At 36.0% G+C, this 25921-nt stretch overlaps 1 protein-coding gene and 1 pseudogene across 4 annotated transcripts in view; one reads left to right on the top strand and one right to left on the bottom strand.

The window, feature by feature from the left end:
• Positions 1–1175: 1175 nt before the first annotated feature.
• The window catches only part of GUCY1A2 (guanylate cyclase 1 soluble subunit alpha 2), a 316485-nt gene continuing 291739 nt past the window's right edge, over positions 1176–25921 (bottom strand). For all 4 annotated transcript variants that reach the window (XM_077113085.1, XM_077113087.1, XM_077113086.1 and 1 more), the window contains one exon: positions 1176–2398. In XM_077113085.1, coding sequence (XP_076969200.1) covers positions 2191–2398 — 208 coding nt within the window. In that variant the 3' untranslated portion in view covers positions 1176–2190. The remainder of the gene's footprint in view (positions 2399–25921) is intronic.
• On the top strand, positions 20560–21152 carry LOC143643336 (MOB-like protein phocein pseudogene; annotated as a pseudogene).

Below are 25921 nucleotides of genomic sequence, written 5' to 3'. Positions count from 1 at the left end.
TGACAGCATGAATAGCTACTTCTTTAAGTAAAATCATATACACTAATAAAGGACTAGTGACGAACTGAGACTATGCACAATATACAATGCTTCTCTGAGACCCTATTACGACTTGCTGGATAATGGAGATTTCCAAGGATGGTTTTAAAATATACTTCCCATAGATAATTCTTAAGTAGAAAGAGAATAACCATATGCTTAGAACAGTCACTTAGATTCTTACAAGAAAGCAGAGAAATAGATTGGATGATTTCTGGGAATCTCTTTCAGCCTATGGTTGTGACACATATTGTTTATCACCAAAATGTTGTTTGAGTTAATATATTATAATCTCTAATTTACTGATCAGAATAAGAATAAATGACTTTAAGGAGCTTGGTTCTGTCCCCATGCGATAAGGAGCCTACCAGCATACCTAAGGCCTCTCCTAATCTCTACATAAGGTCTGATGTACCCCCAGGCTGCTCCATGCACTCTGGCTGGAACCACTTCCTACCATGAAGGAAGTGGGCCAGTCTCCCATTCCCCTGAAGAGATTCCTTTGTAATTACTCCCATGGGAGTAGCCTCCCATAAGTGCCCAGGTCCCCTCTTCTCTGTGTCATAAAAACAGACGTAGGCCCAGGGAAGAAGGGGGTAAAGCAAGGTTTGGGGAGCTCAGAGGCTACGGTATGTCTTCTCCACTTGAAGAGTGCTGCGCTAGTGTCCTCATATCTAAAAATGCAGCCAAAATCCCTGACCAGTAAAAGAAATATACTGCATTCAGTAGACATTAGCTACCAATGAGTATACTTACTGGAGTAAGAAAATGGCCACTCCAGGGTTTCAAGGAAACAGATGCTTCCAGCTCACTAACTTCAACAGAAACTTAGGTTTTACATGTGGTCCAAAATATGGAGACTCTGGATACCCTGTGCTCTTAATTTCAGGGTAAGTCTCTAGTAATACTTCCATGCAGCATTGATTAATTTTATCAGAACATATGATGATAGATTATTAGGTCTGATGTTTAGAACTACTTCAGCTTTCGTGAAGATGATTCACTGAATTTAAAAGCCACATCACTGAAACTGTAGAAGAATAGTTCGTAAAACCTCACAGTTCTGCAACTGTGTTATACAAGAAGAAACAACATTCTTGGCAAAATGTGATACCTTTTTCTCCCTAATGCCATTATACTGGAACTTGCTTCCAAGAGTGACAGTTTACCCTTGGGAAAGGGTGGTGATATTAACATGTCATTTATTGGGATACTCTTTTTTTTAATGCAATTAGTATGTTGGGAACACCATGTTTAAAAGTGCTAAATTGAAAAGGGCCCAATGTAGCAAAGCTTGGCACTTTGATGCACTGTCAGAAGATGGCAAAAAGACCTTTCCTTAATCTTGTTTACAGATATATCTGCTACGAGGAAATTGCATTTCCTTTGGATCCCATGAGTCATTAATTAAATTTAAAAGATATAGTAAGGAGACATACAATCCTTTCTTGATATCTGAAATCCTTGGCTATATATATATTTTCAGTTTAAGCAACAATCTGTCTAAATAAGATAATAGGTAGAATTACATAATATACCAACTATACAGTAACAGACTCTGAAAATCTAATGTTGTGTGAAACGGAATTATCCAGAAGAAGAGTTATGTATAAAAATAGGTGTAATACCCCTAAAATAATTTGCTGAGTTATGATCCTTTATGCTGGGAAGTTTACCACACTGCCATGATCTATGTATGAAAAGTCTGTTCAGAAAAAAAAAAAAAAAAAGAAAATATTCCTTACCTACCAACTCGCTAAATATAGGAATATATAATCAAAACTGGCTCTCAAATGTGATACAAATATATAGGGAAAGATACCTGTATGTGTGTCAAGCAAAAAAAGCCACGGAATCTGTTAATTAGCTCAGTTTTGAAAAGGGGCCCATACTTGTAATTAAAAAATATATGACTTAAAAACACTAATATGGATGGACACATTATTTTTCCCCTGCCCTCAGTTTTTTTTAAGTTACAGTCATCACCCACCTTTTAAAAATTTTTTTGTAGGATTATTGCCTGACAGAACACAGAAATTCAGCTGCTTGCTCTCAAAGCAGAAAAAGAGAGACAATCTCTTTCCACTCTCCTGTTGTGACCCCTGTTTGGGGCTTGTGCTTTTTGGAGGAGTCTTTGATCTGCAGCAGGTCTCAGAGGCTTGTCTCCCGGAGGAACATGGTGCCGATGTTGTAGGAAACCTTTTTTATCCTTGATGAAGACAGAGAGGGCTTTGGCTGCTTTGGACCGGTCCTTAGCTCCAGGAAGTAGCAGATCCCAGGGATTTCCTTTGGGAAGTTGTCTGGAAGTTCTTCACGGGACCGTGGAACGAAGGTGAAACTTTCTTCTCGTTTTAATAATCTAAGAAGGAAAAACAGACAATGTGAATCAACAGGGGAAATGCAAATAAATGGACAGAAATTTTAAAGACTCAGGAAGCCTCTGTAACAGAGAACTCACGTTAATGCCCACATTTCCTTGTTTAATGCTAGGAAATGTTACTTCACAGGAAAAATTCCTTCATGTTAAAATAATAATTTTAAGCACCATGTAAAAATATTTGCTCAAGTTTGATTTTTTTTTCTCTAAATAAAAGGGGTAAAGAAACGGTGTAATATTGGTATGTATTCAAAAATGCAAGATTTACCCTATCAGTTTTTAAGATCTGCCCAAATTCTAGAGCAATTATTTTATGTTTTGTATATGCTCCATGACTTTAAATGGGTGACCTATATGTCAAACACAAAAATCAAAGATTAGCTTCATAGAACATTCATAAATCGAAGTGTTGGTGATATCCGTTTACTGATTTCTAGCTGTATTTTATACTCACTAGCATTTATTGATCAAACCCTTAATTCTTCTCTTTAGTCATACTTAAAGATTCTTTCCCAGCAAACTAACACTAGAGGAGATTTATTTTTCAATCTTGTCAAGTTCCACGAAAGGTTTGATACCCATACCTAAAAATGTGGCTGGAGAATTCAATTTAATTCAATCATTCTTTATAGACTGCCACTTATTGTCCAGGAAAAACCACCTAGACACCCTTGTGAATATATTTATAAGTACAACAGTCTAAGAAGCTCAGTTTTGTCAAGTAGGAAAGGGAATAAAAAAGCAACAGAAAATAAGAACAGATAAATAGTATTATAAAGAAGAATCGGCTATATGCCATACAAAAGGTAGAAATTAGAAGCTACAGAAGTCCAGAAAAATAAAAAAATAAATGCAGTAGAAGGATCACAGAGCCATCATGGATTTTATTTTAAGAAGAATTAGAAACAAGGGAATTGTGAATAGGATTAGCAAGTTACCAACCATTTGATGCCCTTAGAGAGAGAGGCAAGAACAAGTTAGGGCAGGTTAGGTAGGTCAAAGCAAGGAGTTTCAACTTTGCTTGGAAGGCACTGGGAAGCGAAAGGCATCATGCTTTCTTCCCTGCCTCCCACCCCAAATCCCATCTGCCTAAGGAGGGTTATTGTTAGCATCTCCAAGTTACACAGGAATGGTGAGCCACATCTCCAACTCAAGTTTGGTTGTGAACTGAGGAGTGAGTTTGGGGCCAAAGACTCAGATATGAAATCTCTTTGCATAGAGGTGACAGGGAAAGTAGACGTAGAAGGTGAAGAGCATAGAAGAAGAGGAGAGGAGCAAACAGAATAGAATAAACAGGGGCAATGCTTTATTCATGAGCCCGGAGGGGAGAGAAAAGTTTTAAGAGAAAGAGAGCAATGCCAAAAAAGATTATGAATGCAAGAACAAAGAATGTGTGAAAGTGATCACCCAACATTACATTGCAAAAGTACTGATGCTAAGAAGGAAAAAAATATTCCTGTCTAAACATTCTTAATGGATAAAATACATCTGAAAACAATAACAGCAGTATTGAGAATTCATACAATATAAGCAGTCTATATTGACTTTTAGGAATCACAGAGTTGTAGCATTTGGCTTTCAAAAGGAAAAAATAAAATAGTTTTAATCGATTATTCCTTTAAAAAAAGAATATTTGAGATGTAAAGAAGTAAGACTCATTTTAACACTTCAAAATTCTTTCAAAAACTTTATTTAATTCAGAAATTCAGATAAAATATAACCCTTTGCAAAAACTAAAACATCTATTACCCTGAAAATTTTACAGAGGGAGAAAGTGCAGCCACACCAGAATAAGTTAGTGATTTGTTCATGGCAGCAGCAAGATAGTGATGGCACTGGAATCCAGTTCTGTTAACTCTGTTAGTAAAGCTAGACTTATTGTAAATAATACAGACTACACAGAGATAGCTTTTCACCACCAAAAAACCAAACTCAGATTTAGATGGGGGGTTAATGGCAATCAGAATTGAGGTCAGTACTGTTTGTCTTGTTTACACAGATGTCAACTTTCTTTAATATAATATATAATCCATCACTTCAGAAATAAAATATAAAAAGTCCTAAACAGTAGTTAACTTTGCAGTGAATTCCACAGTTGTTTTGCTTAGCTCAAATAGAAGAGCTATCCATGTACAAAATGTGGGTGTCAATCAATGATGTCAATCAATCAACCAACATTTGCTGAGTGCCTGTGACATGCTATTATTGAATGGAGGATGGTAAGCAGAGATGCATAGAATAAGTTAATTTAAAAAGACAAGAAATACTCATAGAAAAATATTAGCAGTATAAGGCAGAAGATGGTATAATCTAAAGGAGTAAGTTCTGCAGGTAAAGGGAGAGGTGATGACTGTGGATGAAGTATAAAAGTGAAGAAGCTTAATCTGAAAAAAAAAAAAACAGTGAAGAAGCAAAGCAATCAAGTTCATTTCCATGAACTATAAAATAGGACCACAACCCCAGTCTTCCTAGCAAGTTTCTTAAAAGCCCATAATCAACAAATAGGACTTCCTGTGAGCTACATTCCCTTTGCCTATCTCTTGAGGGTCTCAACAAGATCTTTAGGTTTTTCTATAACTGAGATTTGCTGACAACAAAAGATAAAGTTGGTGTTACAGCTATGAAAATGCTTGTAAATGACTAAAAGAAGGTGGCACCAGCTGCTTTGGATGCCAGGGCTTTTAAATAATTCATTGCATTTTGGCTGGAAGGAAACTATTGACAATGAATTGATGTTGACATTTTAAACAAATCTCATGTATGCTTGGCTAAAAATCACAGAGGCAACAGATTTTATGCAGTGTTATTCTTTTCTGAGTAAACATGTTGCTATCAGTAAATGATTTCAACAATAAAAATTAGAACACCTAAGGATAAATTGATTCGAGTTCCTATGATATCTGGGACTCCTAGGCCCCCTTGTTCCTATGATATCTGAACAGTGGACTTCCCATAGGACAACCTGAGTGAGTTACTGGGGGGTCTGTGGAGGAGGTCAGGGGAAATGTTTAACACAGCATGCCTGGCGATGCAGTCATGGTGCTGAATAAATGATCAAATGTGCGTATAGGGATTAGGAATTTAGACCCGGATCACCCTAGAACCTCTGATCCTATGAAATGCTTTATTAAGTTCAAGTCCCTGGGCTGGCTCTAAGACTCTGCCTAACAATCCATTTCTTCCCCGTCAGGACTGATATGGAAGCTTAGATCCCACATAAATCTAAATTAATCCCCAGCTGTAATCCCCCAGTAGCTGATATACAACCAGGGAGTTTGGGCAACATATTTAATAGGTATTTGGAAGCCACCCAAATCCTAGTTTACCTGCCTCCTTTCTCTTCCTTTCTCCCTCCTTTCTACTAGTTCCTCTCCCCCTTTCTCTTCTCCAAAAGTTCTTTTAGCATTTACACTGCATACTGATTTTCAAGATGAAAAGCTGCTGCTGCCTAGGACCAATGATGGCCTGTAAGCATGTATAGGACACTTGTCACCATGAAGTGTGACAGGGCAGCCCGTTCACCACTGTGGGGATGAAGCTGCTCTCTGACTCACTTGTCTCCTGTGCGTACACACTTCCACATAGGTTGTGCTCTATCCTAAGTTCTCCCTTGAAAAGGACCTGAAACTTAATCATGTTGAGGTACAGATGACCTTGTTGCCATTTACATTTTAACATGAGATTCCAGGTTTAAGAAAAATGATGCAATTGTAATGATATTTCAGGCATGGCTTTTCCAAATCCCACTTCAAATGGCACTTATAAAGTCTAGCTTGATAATCTATAAGGCTGAGGCACAAACTTGGTCTTTGGTTCTATTATACACTTTTCTCCAGTTTGACTCAATTGTTAATTTTGGAAGACTTTATGGCCGCCTGCCACATGCATTTCCTATAGAATATAGGATTAGGGAAGGTAACCAGTCATGCAGCTAATGAGCCAGACTTCACTCTCATACCTAGAATCATTCATTCAGTCAGTCAGCCAACAAGTAGCTAGTAACGCCTTTCATGAACTAGGTGCTGAACCAATCAATGCTTTCCTACATCTGATCATAATAGCTATGGAGAAGAGGACAGAGGTGGAAAGAAGGAGAAATTATGATTTTTTAATGAAAATGTATTTCCATAAAGTGATTATATTTTATTAACTGGTTTGACCCCATGTGCAGAACTAACCCTGTTGAAATGAAAAATCTTCCACCACTGGCCTGCTGGCACATGCAGCCCACTAAAATGAAATCTTCATGAGACACTGGAAACTCTCTATTTTTAAACTGGAAATATCTTAGTAATGTGCATGCTACTGGCTACCAAGAGATGCTTTAAGGTCAGGCAAGAAGCAATGGAAATGGTGCATCCTTCAGAGCTGATGGTCAGAAAGAATATATAGACAGTGACCTTTTAAAGACTTGCTCTTAATATCTGTCTGAAATACCTGTGTTCTCTCTCCTTTCAACTTGACTGATGGTTTGATTAGGTATGAAAATTCTGTTTGGAAAATTTTCTTCTCAGTACTTTGCTATTCTGCTTCCTAATCTAGTGGGTATGAATTTTCTCCTAGCTCATTTGTCACTCTCATCATGTGTCTACTTCTGGTGCTGTGAAAATTAATGATGTGCATCTTTTTGTGCATTAAAATGACCACTAATGGAACTTTTGGTTCTGGGAAATATTTTTGTGTTCTTTCTTTCACAATTTCTTATGCTTTGTTCTATATGTCTCCATTCTTTGGATTTTATCTAGTCAGATATTAGAATTTGTGAGTTCATCTTCCAGTTTGTTTTCCTTTCTCTCTGACTTATTCTTTTCCTTCTTATTCTATTTTCTGAAAGATTTCCTCCAACTTTACCTCCTAATTCTTATACAGAATTTTTAAAACTTGGATATCATATTTTTAATTTCCAAGAACTTATTCCTACTTCCTCCTCTTCCCCTTCCTCCTTTTAAAGAGATCTTAAATACTTATACCTGCAAATTGATTTCAAGATGATTTTTTAAATTGTGCCATGTTGTTTTACAAAATTACTCTTATAGCTATTAGAATATTAATAGTCTTTTTAGAAGTTTTCTTTTCTATGAATTGTCACTTTCCTCCAAATGTTCATTTATTGGTTGTTGGTTTTTTTGTTTGTTTCTCTCTTTCTTATTAAAGGCATCCAACATATGACTGATATCTTTAGAAGTCTCTTTCTATTTCAGTCTGAGGCATTAAAGTCTCATTAAAAGCTTTGTGTTTGTGGCAAGAGCTTATTGGATTGTGGTTCAATCAGTTCATTAGGGAGTTTGAAATGTTAATAGATTTAGTGCTTTCCCTTGGGCCAGTTTGTCCAAGTAACAATGATCCAATTGTGCCTGTAGGATTACACCTGACTCCCAGCATTCCAGAAGTTAAATGGAGGAGTCTGGGAATCTCACTTTTTAGTATGTGCTTTTACTTAATCCCCTATATTGCCCTGCCTGAACATAGAGCTACTTTGGCTCAATATTTTATAAAAACAAACCTCATATTTTTTCTAAATTAGCTATTTCCCAAAATCTAATCTCCCCTTCTTTCCTACAAATTGAGAATTAGATGCGCACATGGCTACCAGCTAGAAAGCACATTTCCTACGTTTCCATTGCAACTAATGTTCTGAGTAATTATTAGGTTCCTCCAATTAGATGCACTTGCCAAGGTTTTAATACCAGAATTGAGATGTATCCCATTTTTCTTTGGTAACTGACCATTAATACTGGCTATCAAGATTGGACTCTTCCAGAAGCAGCCTCCAGTGTTCATTTTCTAGCTCGCAGAGTGTTAAGAAAATGGGGATATTGGTGATTTTTTAATCTAACTTCCTAATGAATGGAATGCACATTTAGGCATCCATTTTTTTCAGCTTTCTGATGTTCAAAGGTTGGTGCAGCTGTAGCCATGGCTCCAGACCTCAGCCATTGTAACTTCCTTGGCGCTCTCAGGGATCCTGGCCCAGGCTGGCCAGTTCTATAATTTAGAGGTGCCATTTCAAGATATTCCTCTTAGAACCTGCCCCTTTATCCCTTCTAATGATTCTGTAAGTACACCATGCACTGTATTAAATTTTGTCCTGTTTAAAATACTTGGAATGGTTTCTACTTCTTGCCATTTTTTGGGAATTTCTCTTGGTCATATGTTGGACTTTGTACATTAATCTTCTAATGAGTTTCTGCCCCTTTCTGTCTCTCTTACTCTTTCTCTCCATACAGACGTTGATGTTTGGATTTAGAATGAATAGACTTGCTTTTTATCTAAGCTCTCTTCTGTAGGCCCTGAGACTTCAGTTTTCTCCTCTCTATTAAGCCAAATACCACTCATTTAGACACCTTACATCTTTCTCTCTTCCACTAATTCTTTTCATTCTTTGTATCTGTATGTTGGGGTGGGTATATTTTTCTATACCTTTACTATCATTTTACTGTTTTAGAAAAGGTTAATGATAAAGTCAGGTGTCTAATTTGCTGTGTTAAATTAGAAGTTGATATCACAAATGTTGCTTAGTATTCACTAAATACCTTTTTGCTGAGGAATGCATTTGTATTTTAATGAATGAATTAGACATTGATTTTGAGTGCTGGAGGAATGCTATGAATTCTGAAAACTAAAGGTAAGGAAGATTCCTTGTGTTTTTCTTGGTGTTTTATACTTCCTGGATTTTTCCTATTTACCCTCTTCTTTCCACCTGAGTGAAAATCAAGAAGGAACTCTGTATTTGCTTTTTGCTTCACTGGTCCACAATCTGATGCAGTTTGAAGACAGACCCAATATATCTATGGTTACTGAGTCAGCTAGACAGCCTAAAATCCCTTGAAACTCAGTGATTCATTCTCTGAAAATAACACTCCTGTCTTTAATAAGGAAAGTTAGAATCTAGCTCCCTATGAAATGAAACAGAGAAAGGATCTTACCAAATTGTTATCCATTTTAATGTTTCAAACATTTTAAGTAACAGGATTTGAGGCAATGATACACGATTTTCAATATGTAGATTCTAAAATTTAGGTTAATGGATAAGTTCTCCAAAAAGGGAGTCTTCCTGTATATCTCCTGAAAACTATAAGGCAGAAAGCCTCAGAGACACTACTGTGACATCTTTGCTCATTTTTTTTCTGTAACCTACCCTGGGTTAAATGCTGATGGCAAAGTGAACTTCCTGTAGATTCCATAGTCTGTCCACGTGGTGTTTTCTAGAAAGCCTGCATCCTGGAGTTCATTTCCCATTTGAATGCCAATTTGAAAACCACTTAACCTCCTGAATATAATGATGCTGAATAGCTAACAGGGATCCCATCCCATGGGCTTCTCTGGGCAGTGTCATCTTTGACCTTTTATAGCCTAAAACCTCCATTTCCAGTCAGTGACAAAGAGATTTAAAATCCAGAACTCTCACTCAAAATTTTACATGTCTACAAGCAGAACTCAAATGAGAGATTAGCAAAGACAAACTGTAATCAGTTTTTGTAAAGAATTGCCTCACAATTTTTTCATTTCTGACAACAGTTCTTCCTTAAAAATTCTATCATGCTGATCTTTATGAGACAAAGGAAAAGGAGTGGGAACAAAAATATGTAAATTTATCTTTAAAAATGAGCGATCATTAGTTGATACCATTATTTAAAAATTAGGACCAGAAACAACTCTTTAAAAATGCTAGATTCTCTATTTCATATGCTCCCAAACCAATTCCAATTGCAATAAACCCCAGTCCCAAAGAAGGCAAATCAGCCTGAGAATACATCTGGAGACTGGGATATAAAAGATATGCTGTCTTTCCTTTTTTTCAAAGGTTCAATCTATCTTTTCTATTTACCATCTTAAAGTGTTTTATAGCAATCTCCTTAAAATGATGCTTTTTAAAAATGCTAATTTTTGTAGAATGAAACTATGGTGAGATAGTTAATAAGTGTGAGCTAGGAGTAAGAGTTGGTAGGTAACTCTGTAAATCTGATCTCTTTTTTTTTTTAAGAGTTTTGTTTTGTGTTTTCCCCCCACAAAGCTGAGAGAACAAATTAGTTAATGGTATTGATTTACTTAAATTCTCTGGTTCTAAGTTTCCATGTGGAAAAAAAATATGATCTAATTTATTTCAATGATAGTTTATGGCTTTAACATTTAGTGAAATTTGAGAATTTATATACTACTCAGATTATAAAGGGTTGTATAAAGCAATACAATAAAATGACAGTCTTAAACTCACAAATCTGTAAGATTCCCAAGTAAGATCTCTAGAAGAGCACCCTTGATCAATTATCATGAAAACTGATTTATAGAATAATTTGATTTAGTAATGGGTGATTAAAGCATGAGAATACTTACAATTTAACTAGAGCTATAAAAAAGGATTCTTCAGCATATTATTTTGAGCAGTCGGTGATTTCTTCTGTACACAGTGGGTTACACCCAGAAAAACAGTGATAGAAACTGAATGATAGAAGTTTAAGGTGAAATTAAGACCAATTTCAATTCTCTAGTTAGAAAGGACTTCTCCAGTCTATCTTATTAAATATTCAGTGTATTCACATAACACAATTTACAATTAATGTTTTTTTTGGAAAGTAGATAGCTTTGTTTTGAAACATACACATTTACTTACTATAACATACAATTGTCATTTCCTCTAAGAAGACTGGTATAAATAAGAAAAAGGAGAGGAATTGATTCAGAAGGTTGATTATATGCAATACCTAAAAGTAAGTCTTTCAAAAAAAATTCATAAGGAAAAACTATTTTTAACAGAGTATCCAAATGGTTTCCAGTTCCAAGGTCCAGTGTTGACTTTATTATACATAGCATAGCTATGTGGTTTTACAAAGTCAATTATGTCTTTAGAAGTTCTCGTACCTTAGCTGATGTCTTTTTATTCACCCTTCCACAGCCCCAGTTCTTGACTGTAGCTAAACCCTGGAATATCCTAAGAGTTACCTCTCTTCTAGTTTTACCAGTCCACTCCCCATGGAATATCACCTCCAAATATGCTTTCCTTCATTGTTTTGTTTCTGGGCTGAAGCACATTTAGTGGGTCTCTAATGGCATATAAGAATGCCAAGGGTTGCTGGCAGCTAGCCTTCATAAAGAAAGTATCATCCAACCCATTTCACAATATGTACTTAAAGTATTTAAGAAATGAAAACAGATTTTGGTATTGGGAGAGGCGGTGCTGCTATTGCAAATAACAAAAATGTGGAAATCGCTTAGGAATTGGGTAGTGCATAAAGATCGGAAGAATTGTGAGATGCTTGATAGAAAAGGCCTAAACTGTTTTGAAGACAGTTAAAAACAAACATAGATCTTAAAAGTACTTCTCACAAGGCCTTGGAAGGAAATGATGAATGTTATCAGAAACTGAAGAAAAACTGATCCTTGTTTTAAAGTGGCTCAGAACTTGGAGAAATTGAATTTTGATGTTAGAAGGAAGGCAGAACTTGAGAGTGATGAGCTTAGATATTTACTTGAGGAGATTTCCAAGTCAAATCTGGTTTCTCCTTGTAATTTCATAAGTAAAATGTGAGAGGAAAAGGATAAACTGAGACCTGAACCCCTGGGCACAAAGAAACCAAAAATGGATGGTTTCTGAGTTTCCAGAAAGTGAATCTCCAGAGTATAGTGCTGGAGGGTTTAACTGAACCAGTCAGCCATTTCAGGGAAAGTCAGTATTGGAAATGCAGTTATCTAGGAAGATTTGTGGAAAGTTATTTTGTCTGATGGTTTGGACCCCTGTATACTATAAGCAAACCAAGTTGGTTCTTTTTGTTTTTTTGTTTTTTTCAAGATCTGCATCAACAGAACCACTACCAGCCTGGACTAAAAGGAACAGATTGAAGGAAAATCATTTCAAGGGCAGAATCATGGAAGCTGAGATCTGGACTAAAGACATCTTCTCTGGTCAAGAGAGCAGGCTCACCTATGTATATAGAAAAGCCCACAAAAGAAGGGGAATTGTGCCCCAGGACACACCACACCTATAATTGATTTTGATGCATTTTGTGCTAATCATGGTTATTGAAATGACTTAAGGCTTTTGGGATATTGTAATAGAATGGATACATTTTGCATGCAGAAAAAAACATGTTTTTTGAAGGGTCCAGAGGGTGGAGTGTGGCGATTTGAAGCTGTGCCTATGCTAGAAAAGCATGTTCTTAAAGTTAATCCATTCCTATAGCTGTGAACCCATTGTACGTAGGGACATTTCCATGAGGTTACCTCAGTTAAGGTATGTCCCTCAATCAAGGTGGGTTTTAACCCCCTTACTGGCACCCTTTATAAAGAGAATGAAGTTCAGAGAGAAACAGCCATGGAAACAAGAAGTTGAAATCAATGAAACCCAGAAGAGGAAGGAGTAACCAGACACCACCATGTGCCGTGCCACATGACAGAGAAGAAAGAATTGTCAGTAGCAATATTCAAGAAGAAAGCATTGCCTTGATTATACCTTGATTTGGATGTCTCTTGGGCCTCAAAACCATGAGCCAATAAATTCCCAATGCTTAATGTGAATGTGGCCCATTTCATAGTATTTGATTAAAGTACCTAGGACAGTTAAGCAGTTATCTATTAACTAAAACTAGACTTTATTCATATTTCATCTGCTTTTCCACTAATGTCCTTTTTTCTGTTCCAGGATTTAGTATAATAACTTGAAATAATCTAAATGAAGCTTCTTTTTTCATTCATGAGGAAATAGAGGATGAAAGCTTTTAAATGATTTATTCAAGGTTATAACCTAATTGGTTATAGAAAAGGAATGTGAATTTCATTCTCCTAAAATATTATATTCGGTCATTCATCTATTCAGTCAATCGGGTGTTCTTAACATTTTCTGAATCATTGGCCACTTAAAAAATCTGATGAGGGCATTAGGAAAAACACAGCCAGCCAGAAAAAGGCACATATGAGTATGAAGAGAAAATGTTACCTGTAATACAGGAACCTCACAAACATGCTAACCCTAAGGCTTACTTAAGTGCTACACCAGCCTCATCTCCAACAACTTCAGCAATATTAACTATTCTTACTCAGAGTGGTTTCAACTTGGAATTCTAAGTTACATTTTACATGAATGGTTTCTATAACCAATATATGTTTAAAAATTATTGATCTACTTATCTTTTCAGCTAAAATACTGAGTTCCTATAAAAACTCCAGAAAGGGTCCTTTATCCTTTGTTATTTATAAAACAAGCATTGACCTCCAGGCAACCTGAAATGGTGCCATTTCTTAACGAAGAAAGGAAAAGGACAATTCTGGGAGTTGCTTTCTCCCTTGCTTTAAATTATGCCCTATTACATTGGTAACTAATTTTCACTTCATGGTAATTTAGAGAAAATGGAATATTTAGTGAAACAGCAATATTTATAAAAATGTTACTGATATATCAATAGTTACTATTTATAATTCATAGAAATTCCTTTTTGTGAAATTAATGGATATTCCTCATATAAATTGAAGCTATTGATATAAATACCAGATTACTGTCATTAGATTCTAAACCCCCAGAATCGGTATTTGGGTAATAAATAACTTTTTATTAACACTGTCATGTGAAGAGAAAACAACAGATCTTCCACTTATTCATAGTTAGGAAAGGGTCCTAAAATAGGACCAATATAATATTGTTCTTCTACATTCAGTCATGGGCTTATCATATAAACCAAACCCATGTCATGTCAAACAAACAACCAGGCTATAAAGAAAGAGAATTTCTGAATTGCCAGTCCCACTATTTCATTTCATAACTATGAAATAATTTAAAAGAATAAGTATTACACAGTAACAATTCATATATTATCTCATTATTTTATTTTTATTTCCCACAGGCAGGCACTGGGAATTGAACCCAGGTCTCCGGCATGGCAGGTGAGAATTCTGCCACTGAGCCACCATCACACCACCCATTATCTCATTACTTTTTTACAATTAGACCTAAAGAAGTAACCTAATAGGTAAGTTTACACAGATTTTGCTATAAAAGTGCAGCATTATATTTTGAGCCTCAAAGACTTCACTATCATGACCTCTAAATGTGCGGGAAAATGCATGAAATGATTAAAATGGAGTGTTCTGAAGGTCAAAAACATGGTCCAGATATTTTCAAAAAACATTGGAAAGGATCATGGTGTCCAATCCATGGAATTGCGTTTTCTGGAGGAAAAAAATAAGCCCATTTGATACAGCAAGGAGATGAATAAATAGCAAAATGAAAATGTCTAAATGAGTAGAATATCTCATTCAATTTTGCTGAATATGACTTTTATTGGCACATTTAAAAGAATGATATTAATGTCTCTGTCTGTAATTGGGAAAATAGCAATATAATTATTGAGGCACAGCTCAAGTTTTTCTTTTGGGAAACTTATTAGGTCGTTTGTCTTTACTGATCATTCTTCTTTTGTAAAATATAGTGTTTACTGTTTTGAGGCTTCTACAGAGAAAAAGATAAGATGATCAAAAAGTCATTTAAAAGACTGAAATGGCAGTAAAATACCAGCCTAAATACTTTTTATTTTATTGAAATATCAAACCACTAGTGCAGATGAGCATTTTGATTTGGAAGAAAAACTAAGTTGCATGTAAACGATTAGATAAAACTTCCTGAAACTCTTGGGTGTCTTTCCCCACGTTAAGTGTCTGTAGGAAAAAGAGTAAATATTTTTAATAAAGTATTTCATGCTTGTCTAATAATTATTTTGGACACAAGTAAAGCAAACTTTTTCTAGCTTAGTTAGAAAGAAAACACTTTCCCTTTATTACCCTGAGTATGGACTGAATTCTAGAATTACAGGATAGCCAAAGTGCAGCCTGGGTTTATTTCTAACTACAGAAAGGAAAGGTTTATTTCTAACTATGGAAAGGAAGGTGCCCTGATTCCAGCTGCCTCTACTAGGACCCTCTTGCAGCGGGAATCCCTTCATTAAGGTAATAGATTCAGAAACGGTGTCTTACCATTTTATTTGAATTAGTTATCAATCCAAAGTGTGGCAATGGATAAAAATACAGGCTCTGGAGTGGGGAAAACATGAATTTCAATTCTTACTCCCACATTTATCCCTGTGTTTTCTTGGTGACTTATTTAACCTAATGGCTTCTTATCTGAAATAAAGATGACAATATCTAACTCACAGGCTTGCTATACGATTAAATAAGGCAATGTGAATAAATTGCTTAGCGAGACTAAGGAATCCAATAAATCTTTGTTTTTACTATTGAGATTTTACAGCTAAAAGATAAATTAGAGATCTCCTAGGTTGTCTTTCCTCACTGTAGATCTGAAGAAATCAGGGTCCAGAAACTTAACCTGGTTTGCCTAAAACTAGACAGCAAGTTAATAATCTGAACTAGAAAGAGATTTAGGTTTCTCGGCTCCTTGGATAGTAATCTATTCCGAAGTTCAAGATAAACAATGTGGTTTGTAGTTTTCACTAATGATCTAAAAATACTTGTGAGTTACATATTACCACTTCTTGAGCTCCAAGTATTTTTTTTTTTTTTTTTAAAGGAAAGACAGAGAGAAGGAAGGAAGGATAGAAGGAAGGAAGGAAGGAAGAAAGGGAAACATTTTTAAACATTTTCTTGTTTTATTGTATTCTGTTTCTCCGTTTTTGTTACATGGGCTGGGGCCGGGAATCGAACCGAGGTCCTCCGGCATAGCAGGCAAGCACTTTGCCCGCTGAGCCACCGCGGCCCGCCTCCAAGTATTTTTGAACGATTACAGTGAGGGGTAGCTATGTCTTAGGACAAATTATGAAGTCCGAGGACTTCAGTTCTTTGGAATTACTTCTTAATCTCTTCCCCAAGCCACAAACTCTTCTGCTTCTTAAATCTAGAACTATAATTCACTCCACTAATGGGTTTCTCCCTTTAGCAAGCTGCATCTTTAACTCCACTAAAATTCCATTAGAAGCCAGAGTCTTCATCTTGCAAAAGTTCTTTTCTTCCCCAGATTTTGCTCATATTCGTGATATGTTTTTTAAGAAAAAGTTCTTAAAGTGGGGGGGGGAGGGGTGTAAGTAGGATTGGGGCTATATTTCTAGGCAGATTTTAGCCTTGCCTTTGGTCCTTGGTAAAATAATACTTTCCTAAAGATGTGCACATCCTAATCCCTGGAATTGTAAATATGCTGGGCAACATGGCAAAGGGGAGCTAAGGTTGCAGATGGGATTCAGGTTATTGACCAGCTAACTTTAAAATTGGGCGAGTTGCTTGGGTTATCCAGGTGTGTCCAATGTAATCACAAAGGTCTTTAAAAGTGGAAAAGGGAGGCAGAAGAAAAATCAGAGAAAGAGATGCTATTACAAAGGCAGGTCAGAAAGAGCTTATATTACTAACAGGAACCAATGAATATAAAACCTGTGTCAGATGTCCATACTACAAAACTGTAGATGAAGGTATTATTAAGGCACTTAGATTGTTATGTGTTAGTTACAGCAGTGACAGAAGACTAATACACCTTATAACCATAAACTATTATGCCACCAGGTCTTCCTTCAGGCAAAATTTTCATTTAACTGGCAGAAAATATGTTATTACTCTGTTATTACTGCAAGTCTGTTAGGATCTTAGAGAAAAATGTATGTGGGTATATTGATTGGCAGAGCAAAGGACAACAAACTTTAAGTGCCACTATTCATTAGAAAATACAAATGCAAAAAAAAAACTCAACATGATCAATGCCAAGTAAAAAATAGTTACCCTAAATGGAATGGTTTTAGAGATCAGGGATTAAAATATATAACCAAAGTTTCATTAATCAAAGTTTCAATTTCAGTGAGTTTAAAATCAACCTTTCAGATAACTTTAAAACATTTCAGGCTATACAACTTCCCAATTTCTATGTATATTTCAGTAATTAGAGTTACTATGCACCTTCATTTAAATTTCAGGATTTTCCAAACAAACAGCTAGTTTTTATTTATCTTAAGACTATGGTTTAGTTAGTCATCCCTAAGGTTCTTTTGCTAATAAAAGCTTATGAGAAGAAGCAATCGGTAGCTCAGTTTTACATCATAGCTTAGAATGTTTTTGGTCAAATTACCAAACTCATTCTTTAGGATTGCTAGGGATTAGATCTGTAATCCAACTATTACACATCATTAAGCATAGCTAAATTTATAAAACATGAAAAACCAAATGTAGGAATCAGATGTCCAATTTCGTCAAGAATGAAGGTCAACTATATTCCAGGAATTAGAATCCTTGAATATATCACATTTAATCCTGACAATAACCTTTGAAAGAGGTATCTATTTAAAGATGAGAAAATTTGGCCAAAAGAAATTGCTCAAACCCACACAGACAATATGTTTTTATGAGCCTGCATCCCAACCTAGGCACTCTGATCCTGACACATCCTGATCCATTTTGTATCCCCTCGGGTCATTTGTGCAGCAGGGTTAGAAGGTGAGCTTTTGGTTTTAATAGGAGGGGCTTTTTCACAGTGAATGAAAAACAGACATTCTGAAAAGTCTAAAAATAAATCAAATGTAAAATGAGAAAGGTAAACAGGTTTAAGGGTTAAGGAAAATTTCACATCAAGGTAATTTAAAAATCTTTCTACTTTAGTTTGCATGTAACAAAAAAACAATTACTTCTGCTCAGGCAAATCATTAGATTATTCATGCCATTTCAAAATCTTCAGAAACCAGTCCTAGTAAAAGCAATTATCTCGTTTCACAGACCAGTGACATGACGTTAAAAGACAATTGTGTGTACTTTAAAATCGGGATGAGTGGGAACAAAGATCTTTATGACCATCACAAGTGCTGGGGAAAAATAAAAATATCGAAAAAGAAAAACTCAAAATTCACTGAGATTTATTTTTCTTCAGCTATAAAGTGCTGAAGGTGGAGAGGAAATGAACTTGGGCAGCACTGCACGCAATATGACGACTCACACTAACAGCCAAGAAACGTGAAGACAATTACACACAAACGATGGGCCTCATTTTCAAATCAGGTGAATATTTTACTCCTTATGTCCACAATGAATTTAAGATAAAATACATCTGTTCAGGCAAATTCTAAGAACCTATAAGAAACTCAGTAATTTCTATCATATGAAATATTAGGATATAACCAAACCTATTGTTCTAGTTTGCTAGCTGCCGGAATGCAACACACCAGAGGCAGATTGGTTTTCAATAAAAGGGAATTTATTTAGTTGATGTATAGTTCTTCAGAGGAAAGGCAGCTAGCTTTCCAATGTGGTTATTTCTTATGTGGGACGGCACAGGGTGATCTCTGCTGGCCTTCTCTCCAGGCCTCTGGGTTCCAACAACTTTCCCCAGGGTGATTCCTTTCTGCATCTCCAAAGGCCTGGACTGAGCTGTGAGTGCTGAGGTGAGGTATGCTGAACTGCTTGGGCTATGCTAAGTTGAGCTCTCTCATTTAAGCACCAGCCAATTAACTCAAACATTATTCATTGCGGTAGGCACGCCTCTTAGCCTACTGCAAATGTAATGAGCAACAGATGAGGTTCACGTACCATTGGCTCATGTCCACGTAACTAGGCACGTTCACCTGGCCAAGTTGACGACTGAATCTAATTAGCACACCTGTGTAATGACAGGTAACTAATATTCACAGGAAAACTTTAAATAATTAAAAATTAGAATAAAACTGCATTCCTCAATAGAAGAGTAGGTGAGTAAAAGTTAAATATGGCCTATTCATCCACTGGAATGCCATATAGCAGTTCAAATGGTGAACTACAGCCATATGTTTCCACATGGACAAATCTTAAAAACATGACGTTTTTATATGAATCATCTAGGAATAGCAAATTTGTATAGACAGAAAGTAAATTAGAGGTGTTTTCCTCCACATAGAAATGCAAACATCCCTTGAAAAAGCCTCCCCAAAGATTCAGTGAATAAAAGGACAAATTCCACCTGCTCTGAACTCTGGAGGAGGGTAGAAATTAGAGAACAACTCCACAAATGCTGAATCATAGATACAGAAAAATCTCAGGAGCAGTACATCCCAGACAGCCAGTCAGTTCCCATTTATCCTCTGCCTCCCTCAGTCCCATGCAGCTTGGGAGCCACACCAGAGGCAGAACAGCCTGGAGTCCCTCTCATAGCAGACTATAGACCAAATCCCAGTAGTGAGTTAGAACTCCATGCATAGCCAGGCACAGGAACAGAGGGTAGAACAGAAGCCAATGAGGAGTGCTGCTTACAAAGGGGCCCTTGCAGGGGGTGGCAAGACTGCTCTAGAAGGGTCAGTAAGAGCTGTTGTGACCATTCCAGTTTCAGGTGGCTGGACCACTAAAGGCAAAATGGGCTTTTCCAAAGTGACCCACCTTTCTGGATTGACCCCACCTGATTCCCAGGGGTGGGATACTCTAATGAGAAAGAAATAGTAGGCAAGAAAACTTCACAGGACAAAAAGAAAGTGGAGGGGTGGAGTTCAATGGAATTGTAAGATAAGATGGGTCCCAGAACTGAAAAGTGTAAGGAAAATGGGTCACTGAGTGAGGGAGAGAATGTAAACAAATTATAGGAGCTGGGGGGAAAATTCTGCACAGAACCCAAAAGACAGATCAAGATTCCTGAAAAAGGAACAAAGGAAAGGAACTCTCCTGGGGTTGAAACAATTGCACAAGAAGTACAATTGTAAAAACTGTACTACATACCCAAGGTAGGAATCAAACGAAGAAGAGCTGAGAAAATCTGAACAGTTAAACATGAGCTGTTCTAAAGGTCTAGGATAAGTTAGATCAAGAGTCAAAGAAGAGCCTTAATTCAAAGCCAATCAACAATAAAACCTCAGAAGGAAGGAGAAGCAGACTTTCATAGTTAACTCATCAAGAGAATCAGATGTCTATACATCAGCAAAAACTCACAAACTATACTAAAAGACAGGAAGATAAGGCTCAGTCAAGGGAACAAATTAAAACTTCAGACAAGACTCAGAAGTTGGAACAACTAATCAGGATACTCACCAAATCTCAAATCAATTCAAGGAGATGAAAGAAAATATGGTAAAGAGATAAAGGATATTAACACAATATGACATCTAGGTAGCAACTCCAGCCTCCCAGACTTTAGCACTATAGTCATGGCAGAGGGGACAGCGTGCTGAGGCAGAACAGGTCAGCACCAAGGCGCAGGATTTCTATTATTGGTCTGGTAACGCTTTGATGAAATGGACAGTACACTAGCCATTCAGCAGTATACTCATCAGAACATAAGGGCAGATTGCTCTAATACTGACAAAATTCTTGAACTACCTGAAGGCCAAGATGAAGGTACATGGAAATATGAACATTAAGGCAGTTCTGCCTTGAGCTGAACGGGCTTGCTGTGAAACTTCAGAGTGAATGCCAACCAGATACTTGGACTTAGATGACGGCAATGGAACAATGGATTTTTCTTGTGCAGCTCATAAAACTCCAAAAGAGTGTCCTGCCATAGATGACACTAGGCACACACTTGATGGTGCTGCGTGTCTTCAGAATAGCAATAAATGTTTTCCCAGCAGACTCAGCATAAAGGAATCATCCGTAGCAAATCCAGGATCAGTTTGCCATAGGAATTGCAGAATATTTTTACATGCTTATTTTCATCACTGGCAGATATTGAAGAATATGAAAATGAAACATTTTTGCATCATCAGTTTACTAAATTTGTGATGAAATATAATTTGATGCCCAAGGATAACCAGATTATACAAGTTTAGAAAAGGAAGTACAAAATTCAGTTTCTGGAGAAAGTGAAGCATGACGAGAATCAGAGAAAAATGTACTGAACACATAATTAACTTTATGGACTCTATATATACCATTTTAGACACATCAATCATGTATCCATATTATAGCTCTTTTGTTTAGTATGCTTTGTGTAGCCTTTTAAAATGGGAAATATTTTTTAAGTTATCCATGGGCTGTATATTCACCAGTGTAGCACTCATGGTTTTTACATAAGATTAGTATTAGCTGTTTATAATGCCTGTTACTAAAAGAATTTATAGCTTGGTAAAATTACTGCTAAATAATCAATGGATCACAATCTTCATCAAATAAATCCATCTATAAAAATGTGAGTGAGCTTGGGATTTCACACAAGCCATTTACTAAAGAAATGGTAAAAGTTTTCGTTTGGTTTTTATCCCTGAATTTAGATAGTCTGGAAAATTCCTAGTACATAATTCACTCTTAACTTTGCAAAAAATGAAGTATTAGTAATATTTAAATGATTTTACTATGCTACATAAAGTATATTCTTGGCCAGCATACCTGGAAAGGATTTACCTTTCTGCAACAATGGATGTTACATGTGAAGTGATGCTAACCGTAAGAAACATAAACAATGTTCCCACTGGAAACCCTTCTCTGTCCCTTATGAATTCCCTTAAACCCATCCGCAAATTTGCATTAGCTGAGAAGTTTTTTTACCAAACTGTGATTTACTGATAGTTTATATAAATTTATTAAATTTTATATAAATTTATACAATTTATATTTTTACTCATTGCTTACAAATTGTACCTCATATTAGCAATTACACTACACTACAGGAAAAATGTACTGGCATAGGCTCTTACCTTTGTTTTGCAAATTTGTTCTAACTACTTGGAAAACAATCTTTATGATAGTTTGACTCTTCCTATTAGTGACATTATCTTTTCATTTAACCACTGTTGGCAGCACTTAGGTAGAGTTGAAAGGATATTGTAATATTTATTTTGTACCCTCTCCCTACAAAGTTTGCTTGAATTATATGCACATGTGAGGTTATTTGCAATAATTAGCAGGTTCCAAGGGTGTTAATGGTCATACATTTTCGGACTCTGTTATAATTCATTGTCATAAGAAGGATTCAACCAAAGACTTAACAACATAATCATCTGCTGGATGGAGTTTTCAAAAAGGCACTGGAGGTTTCACTGCAAAGCGAGGCACTAAGGGTAAAAAATTGTACATGTATTTTCACCTGCCGTACCAGAGATCTGGGTTCTATTCCCAGTGCCTGCCCATGAAAAAAATAAATATGTACATGTAGTGAAGAAAATATTTAAATCCCTCACCTGATCAGATGTAACAAACGTGGGGGAACTTCTTTGACATTTTAAATTTCATTTTTCTTTGATAAAGATTTATTTCAAAATGAGGATGAAAATGTATTCACCTTACTTGAATGTGAAGAAATAATTTATACAATCTAAGTCAGATATGTACAGCAAAAACATGAGCAACAGATGCATACTGAGAGTGTGTGTATAATTTATGCCTTTCTAAGCTTGGCTTTCAACATGCTGGTCCAGCAGCCATTCATTGCTGCGCTCCAGCCCACAAGTATCTTTTAGGAAGTTTTGTGTTCACAGTGAAAGGAATGTTGACTTTGAAATTATGCATTTAAATTAATGTTACTTGCTAAGTGTTGAGAGACTAAATTAATAAAATATATAGGAACGTAGCTGTTTTCTCTAGAAGGTATCTCACAATGAATTTCCGTTGCTTGGCTATTTTTCGGGTGAACATTTGAATTAAGACAACAACTGGAATTGGTCATCTAGCTGAATATTTAGAAACACATCAGCTTGATGTTTACAGGGAAATAAAATGATTTTTTTCCTACTCAAAAAAAAAATACAATATGTGAGCAGTAAGAATTTGGAAGTATAAGAAGAAATATAATAGGTATTATGGGGATGTGAGTCATATAGTAGAGATTAAAAATGCACTAGAAGCATATAATAGCAGATTTGAACAGGCAGAAGAGAGAATCAGCAAACTAGAAGACAGAAATTATATGGTCAGATGGAGAAAAGAATAGAAAAAAATTAAGTGGTGTGTCAGGAATTTGAGTAACAGCACCTACATATGTGCCATGGGTATTACAGAAGAAGAGAAGCGAAAGGGGGCAGAAAGAATATTTGAGTAAATAATGGGCCCAAACTTCCCAACTTTTATGATAGACATAAATAAATATGTCCAAGAAGCACAGTGTACTCCAAATAGAATACATTCATTAGACTTATTCCTAGACACATACTAAACAGAATGTAAAATGCCGAAGACAGAGAATTCTGAAAGCAGGAAGAGAAAATTGATTAAGTTCATACAAGGGATCCTCAGTAAGACTAAGTGCTGATTTCACATCAGAAATATGGAGGCAGGAAGGCAGTGGTATTTAAGATATTAAAACAGAAAATTGCCAGCCAAGAATTTTTTATCAAACAAAACTGTCCTTCAAAAATGAGGGAGAGTTTGGGCAGGCCACAGTGGCTCAGCAGGCAGAGTTGTTACCTGCCATGCCAGAGACCCGAGTTCGATTCCCAGTGCCTGCCCATGTGACAAAAAAAAACAAAGAGGAAGAGTTTAGAGTAGTCACGGATAAACAGCAACAAAGAGAGTTCATCACCAAGAGATCTTCCCTACAAAGATTATTGAAGAGTGATGCAAGTTGATAGAAAAAGAAGGAGAATAAGGCTTGGAGTATTGTGAAGAAAGGAAGGTCATAAGAAAATGTAAATGCAAAACCTAATAGTACTGTATACTCAATAAACAACTCTGTTCTTTGATTAATATAAGAATACAATTGAACAAGAAAAGGCATATTTTCTGATAACAGATATGAACAATATAAAGTGGTTAAGAGGGATAAAGAGGGAAAACAGGGATATGGGAGCAGAGAACACTATGCTATTGAAGCTAAGTTGGTGTCTTTTCAACTAGTAGATTATAGATACAAGTTGTGTAATATAAAGCCCAGGGTTACCATAAAGAAAATTAGAAAGGGATCAGTCAGATATATCACAAAAGATCAACTATACAGAAAAGAAGGCTGTGATAAAGGAAAAGGGAGACAAAAAAAAAAGATGTGGCATATAAAAAACAAAGGACTAAATGGCTTAAATATTGCCTTTACAGTAATAACACTGAAGTTAATGGATTAAACTCTCCAATCAAAAGACACAAGTTGGCAGAATGGGTAAGGTGAATTTACAAGAGATTCACCTTAGACCCAAAGACACAAACAGGCTGAAAGTGAAAGTATGGAAAAAGAAATTCCATGCAAACAGTAACCAAAAAATAGCTAGGGTAACTATACTAATAACAGACAAAATAGACTTTAAGTCAAAAGCTATTATAATAGACAAAGAAAGACACTTTATATTGATAAAAGGAGCAACCCACCAAAAAGAAATAATAATCATAAATAATTTTGCACCTAACCACAGTGCCTGAAAATATGAAGCAAACACTGGCAAAACTAAAGGGAGAAATAGACACTTCTACAATAATAATTGGAAATGTCATTATACCACTCTCATCAATAGACAGAACATCTAGGCAGAAGAACAGTAAGGAAAAAGAACTTGAAAAATATGATTAATAAAAAGGATATAACAGACATATATACAACATTGCACCCCAAAACGGCAGGATATATCATTCGTCTCAAGTGCACATATCATTCTTCAGAATAGAACACATGTTGGGGGACAAATCAAGCCTCAAAACATTTAGAAACATTTGAATCATACAAAGCATTCACTCTGATCATAATGGAATGAACCTGGAAATAATAACAGGAAGAGAAATGGAAAATCAATATATATATGGAAGTAAATCACATCCTTTTAATCAGTGGGTCAGAGAACAAATTACAAGGGAACTCCGTAAATATCTTGAGATAAGTTAAAATGAGCATACAACATATAAAAACTGATGTGATACAGTGAGGGAGGTTATCAGAGGGAAAATTATTGCCCATCAACAAAGAAGATGGAGCTAAAATCAAAGACTTAACTGTATACTTAGAGGAACTAGAAAAAAAAAAACAGCTAATTAACCAAAAAGCAAGAAGAAGAAATGAAATAAAGATCAGAGGAGAAAGAAATGAAATTGAGAATTAAAAAAATATATAGAGAATTAACAAAACAAAAAGTGGGTCTTTGGAAAGAATAAAAAATTGAGAAACCCTTAGCTAAACTGAGAGAAAATGCAGATAAGTAAAATAAGAAATGAGAGGGGGGACATTACTACTGATCCCAGAGAAATAAAAATGATCTGAAGAGGATACTATGAACAACTGTGTTCCAACAAATGAGATAACAAGGATGAAATGGACAAATTCATAGAAACACACAAAGAGAAGTAGATTCTAGTAGAAACAGAAGCTATCAACAAGCCAATCACAAGTTCAGAGATTGAATCAGACAACAAAAACCCTTCAACCTAGAAAATTCTAGAACCAGATGGCCACACAGGTAAATTCTATGCTGGCTTGAGGCTGTTATGTACCGCAGAAAAGGCCATGTTCTTTTAACCCATTCCCGTGGGTGCAGACTTACTGTTGGGTGGGAACTTTTGATGAGGTTGTTCAGTTGATATGTGACCCACCCAATGCAAGGTAGGTCTTAATCTCTTACTGGATTCCTTTATGAAGATGAAAGACAGGAAAAGCCCAGAGAGCTCAAAGAGAAACCCCCATAGATGTTTGGAGAGCGCTTAGAGAAAAAAAGCCCACAGGAGCAAGGAAGAACA

Source organism: Tamandua tetradactyla, chromosome 8, assembly GCF_023851605.1.
Source record: "Tamandua tetradactyla isolate mTamTet1 chromosome 8, mTamTet1.pri, whole genome shotgun sequence".
Lineage (NCBI taxonomy): Eukaryota > Metazoa > Chordata > Mammalia > Pilosa > Myrmecophagidae > Tamandua > Tamandua tetradactyla.
This window is presented reverse-complemented; position numbering and strand designations above follow the sequence as displayed.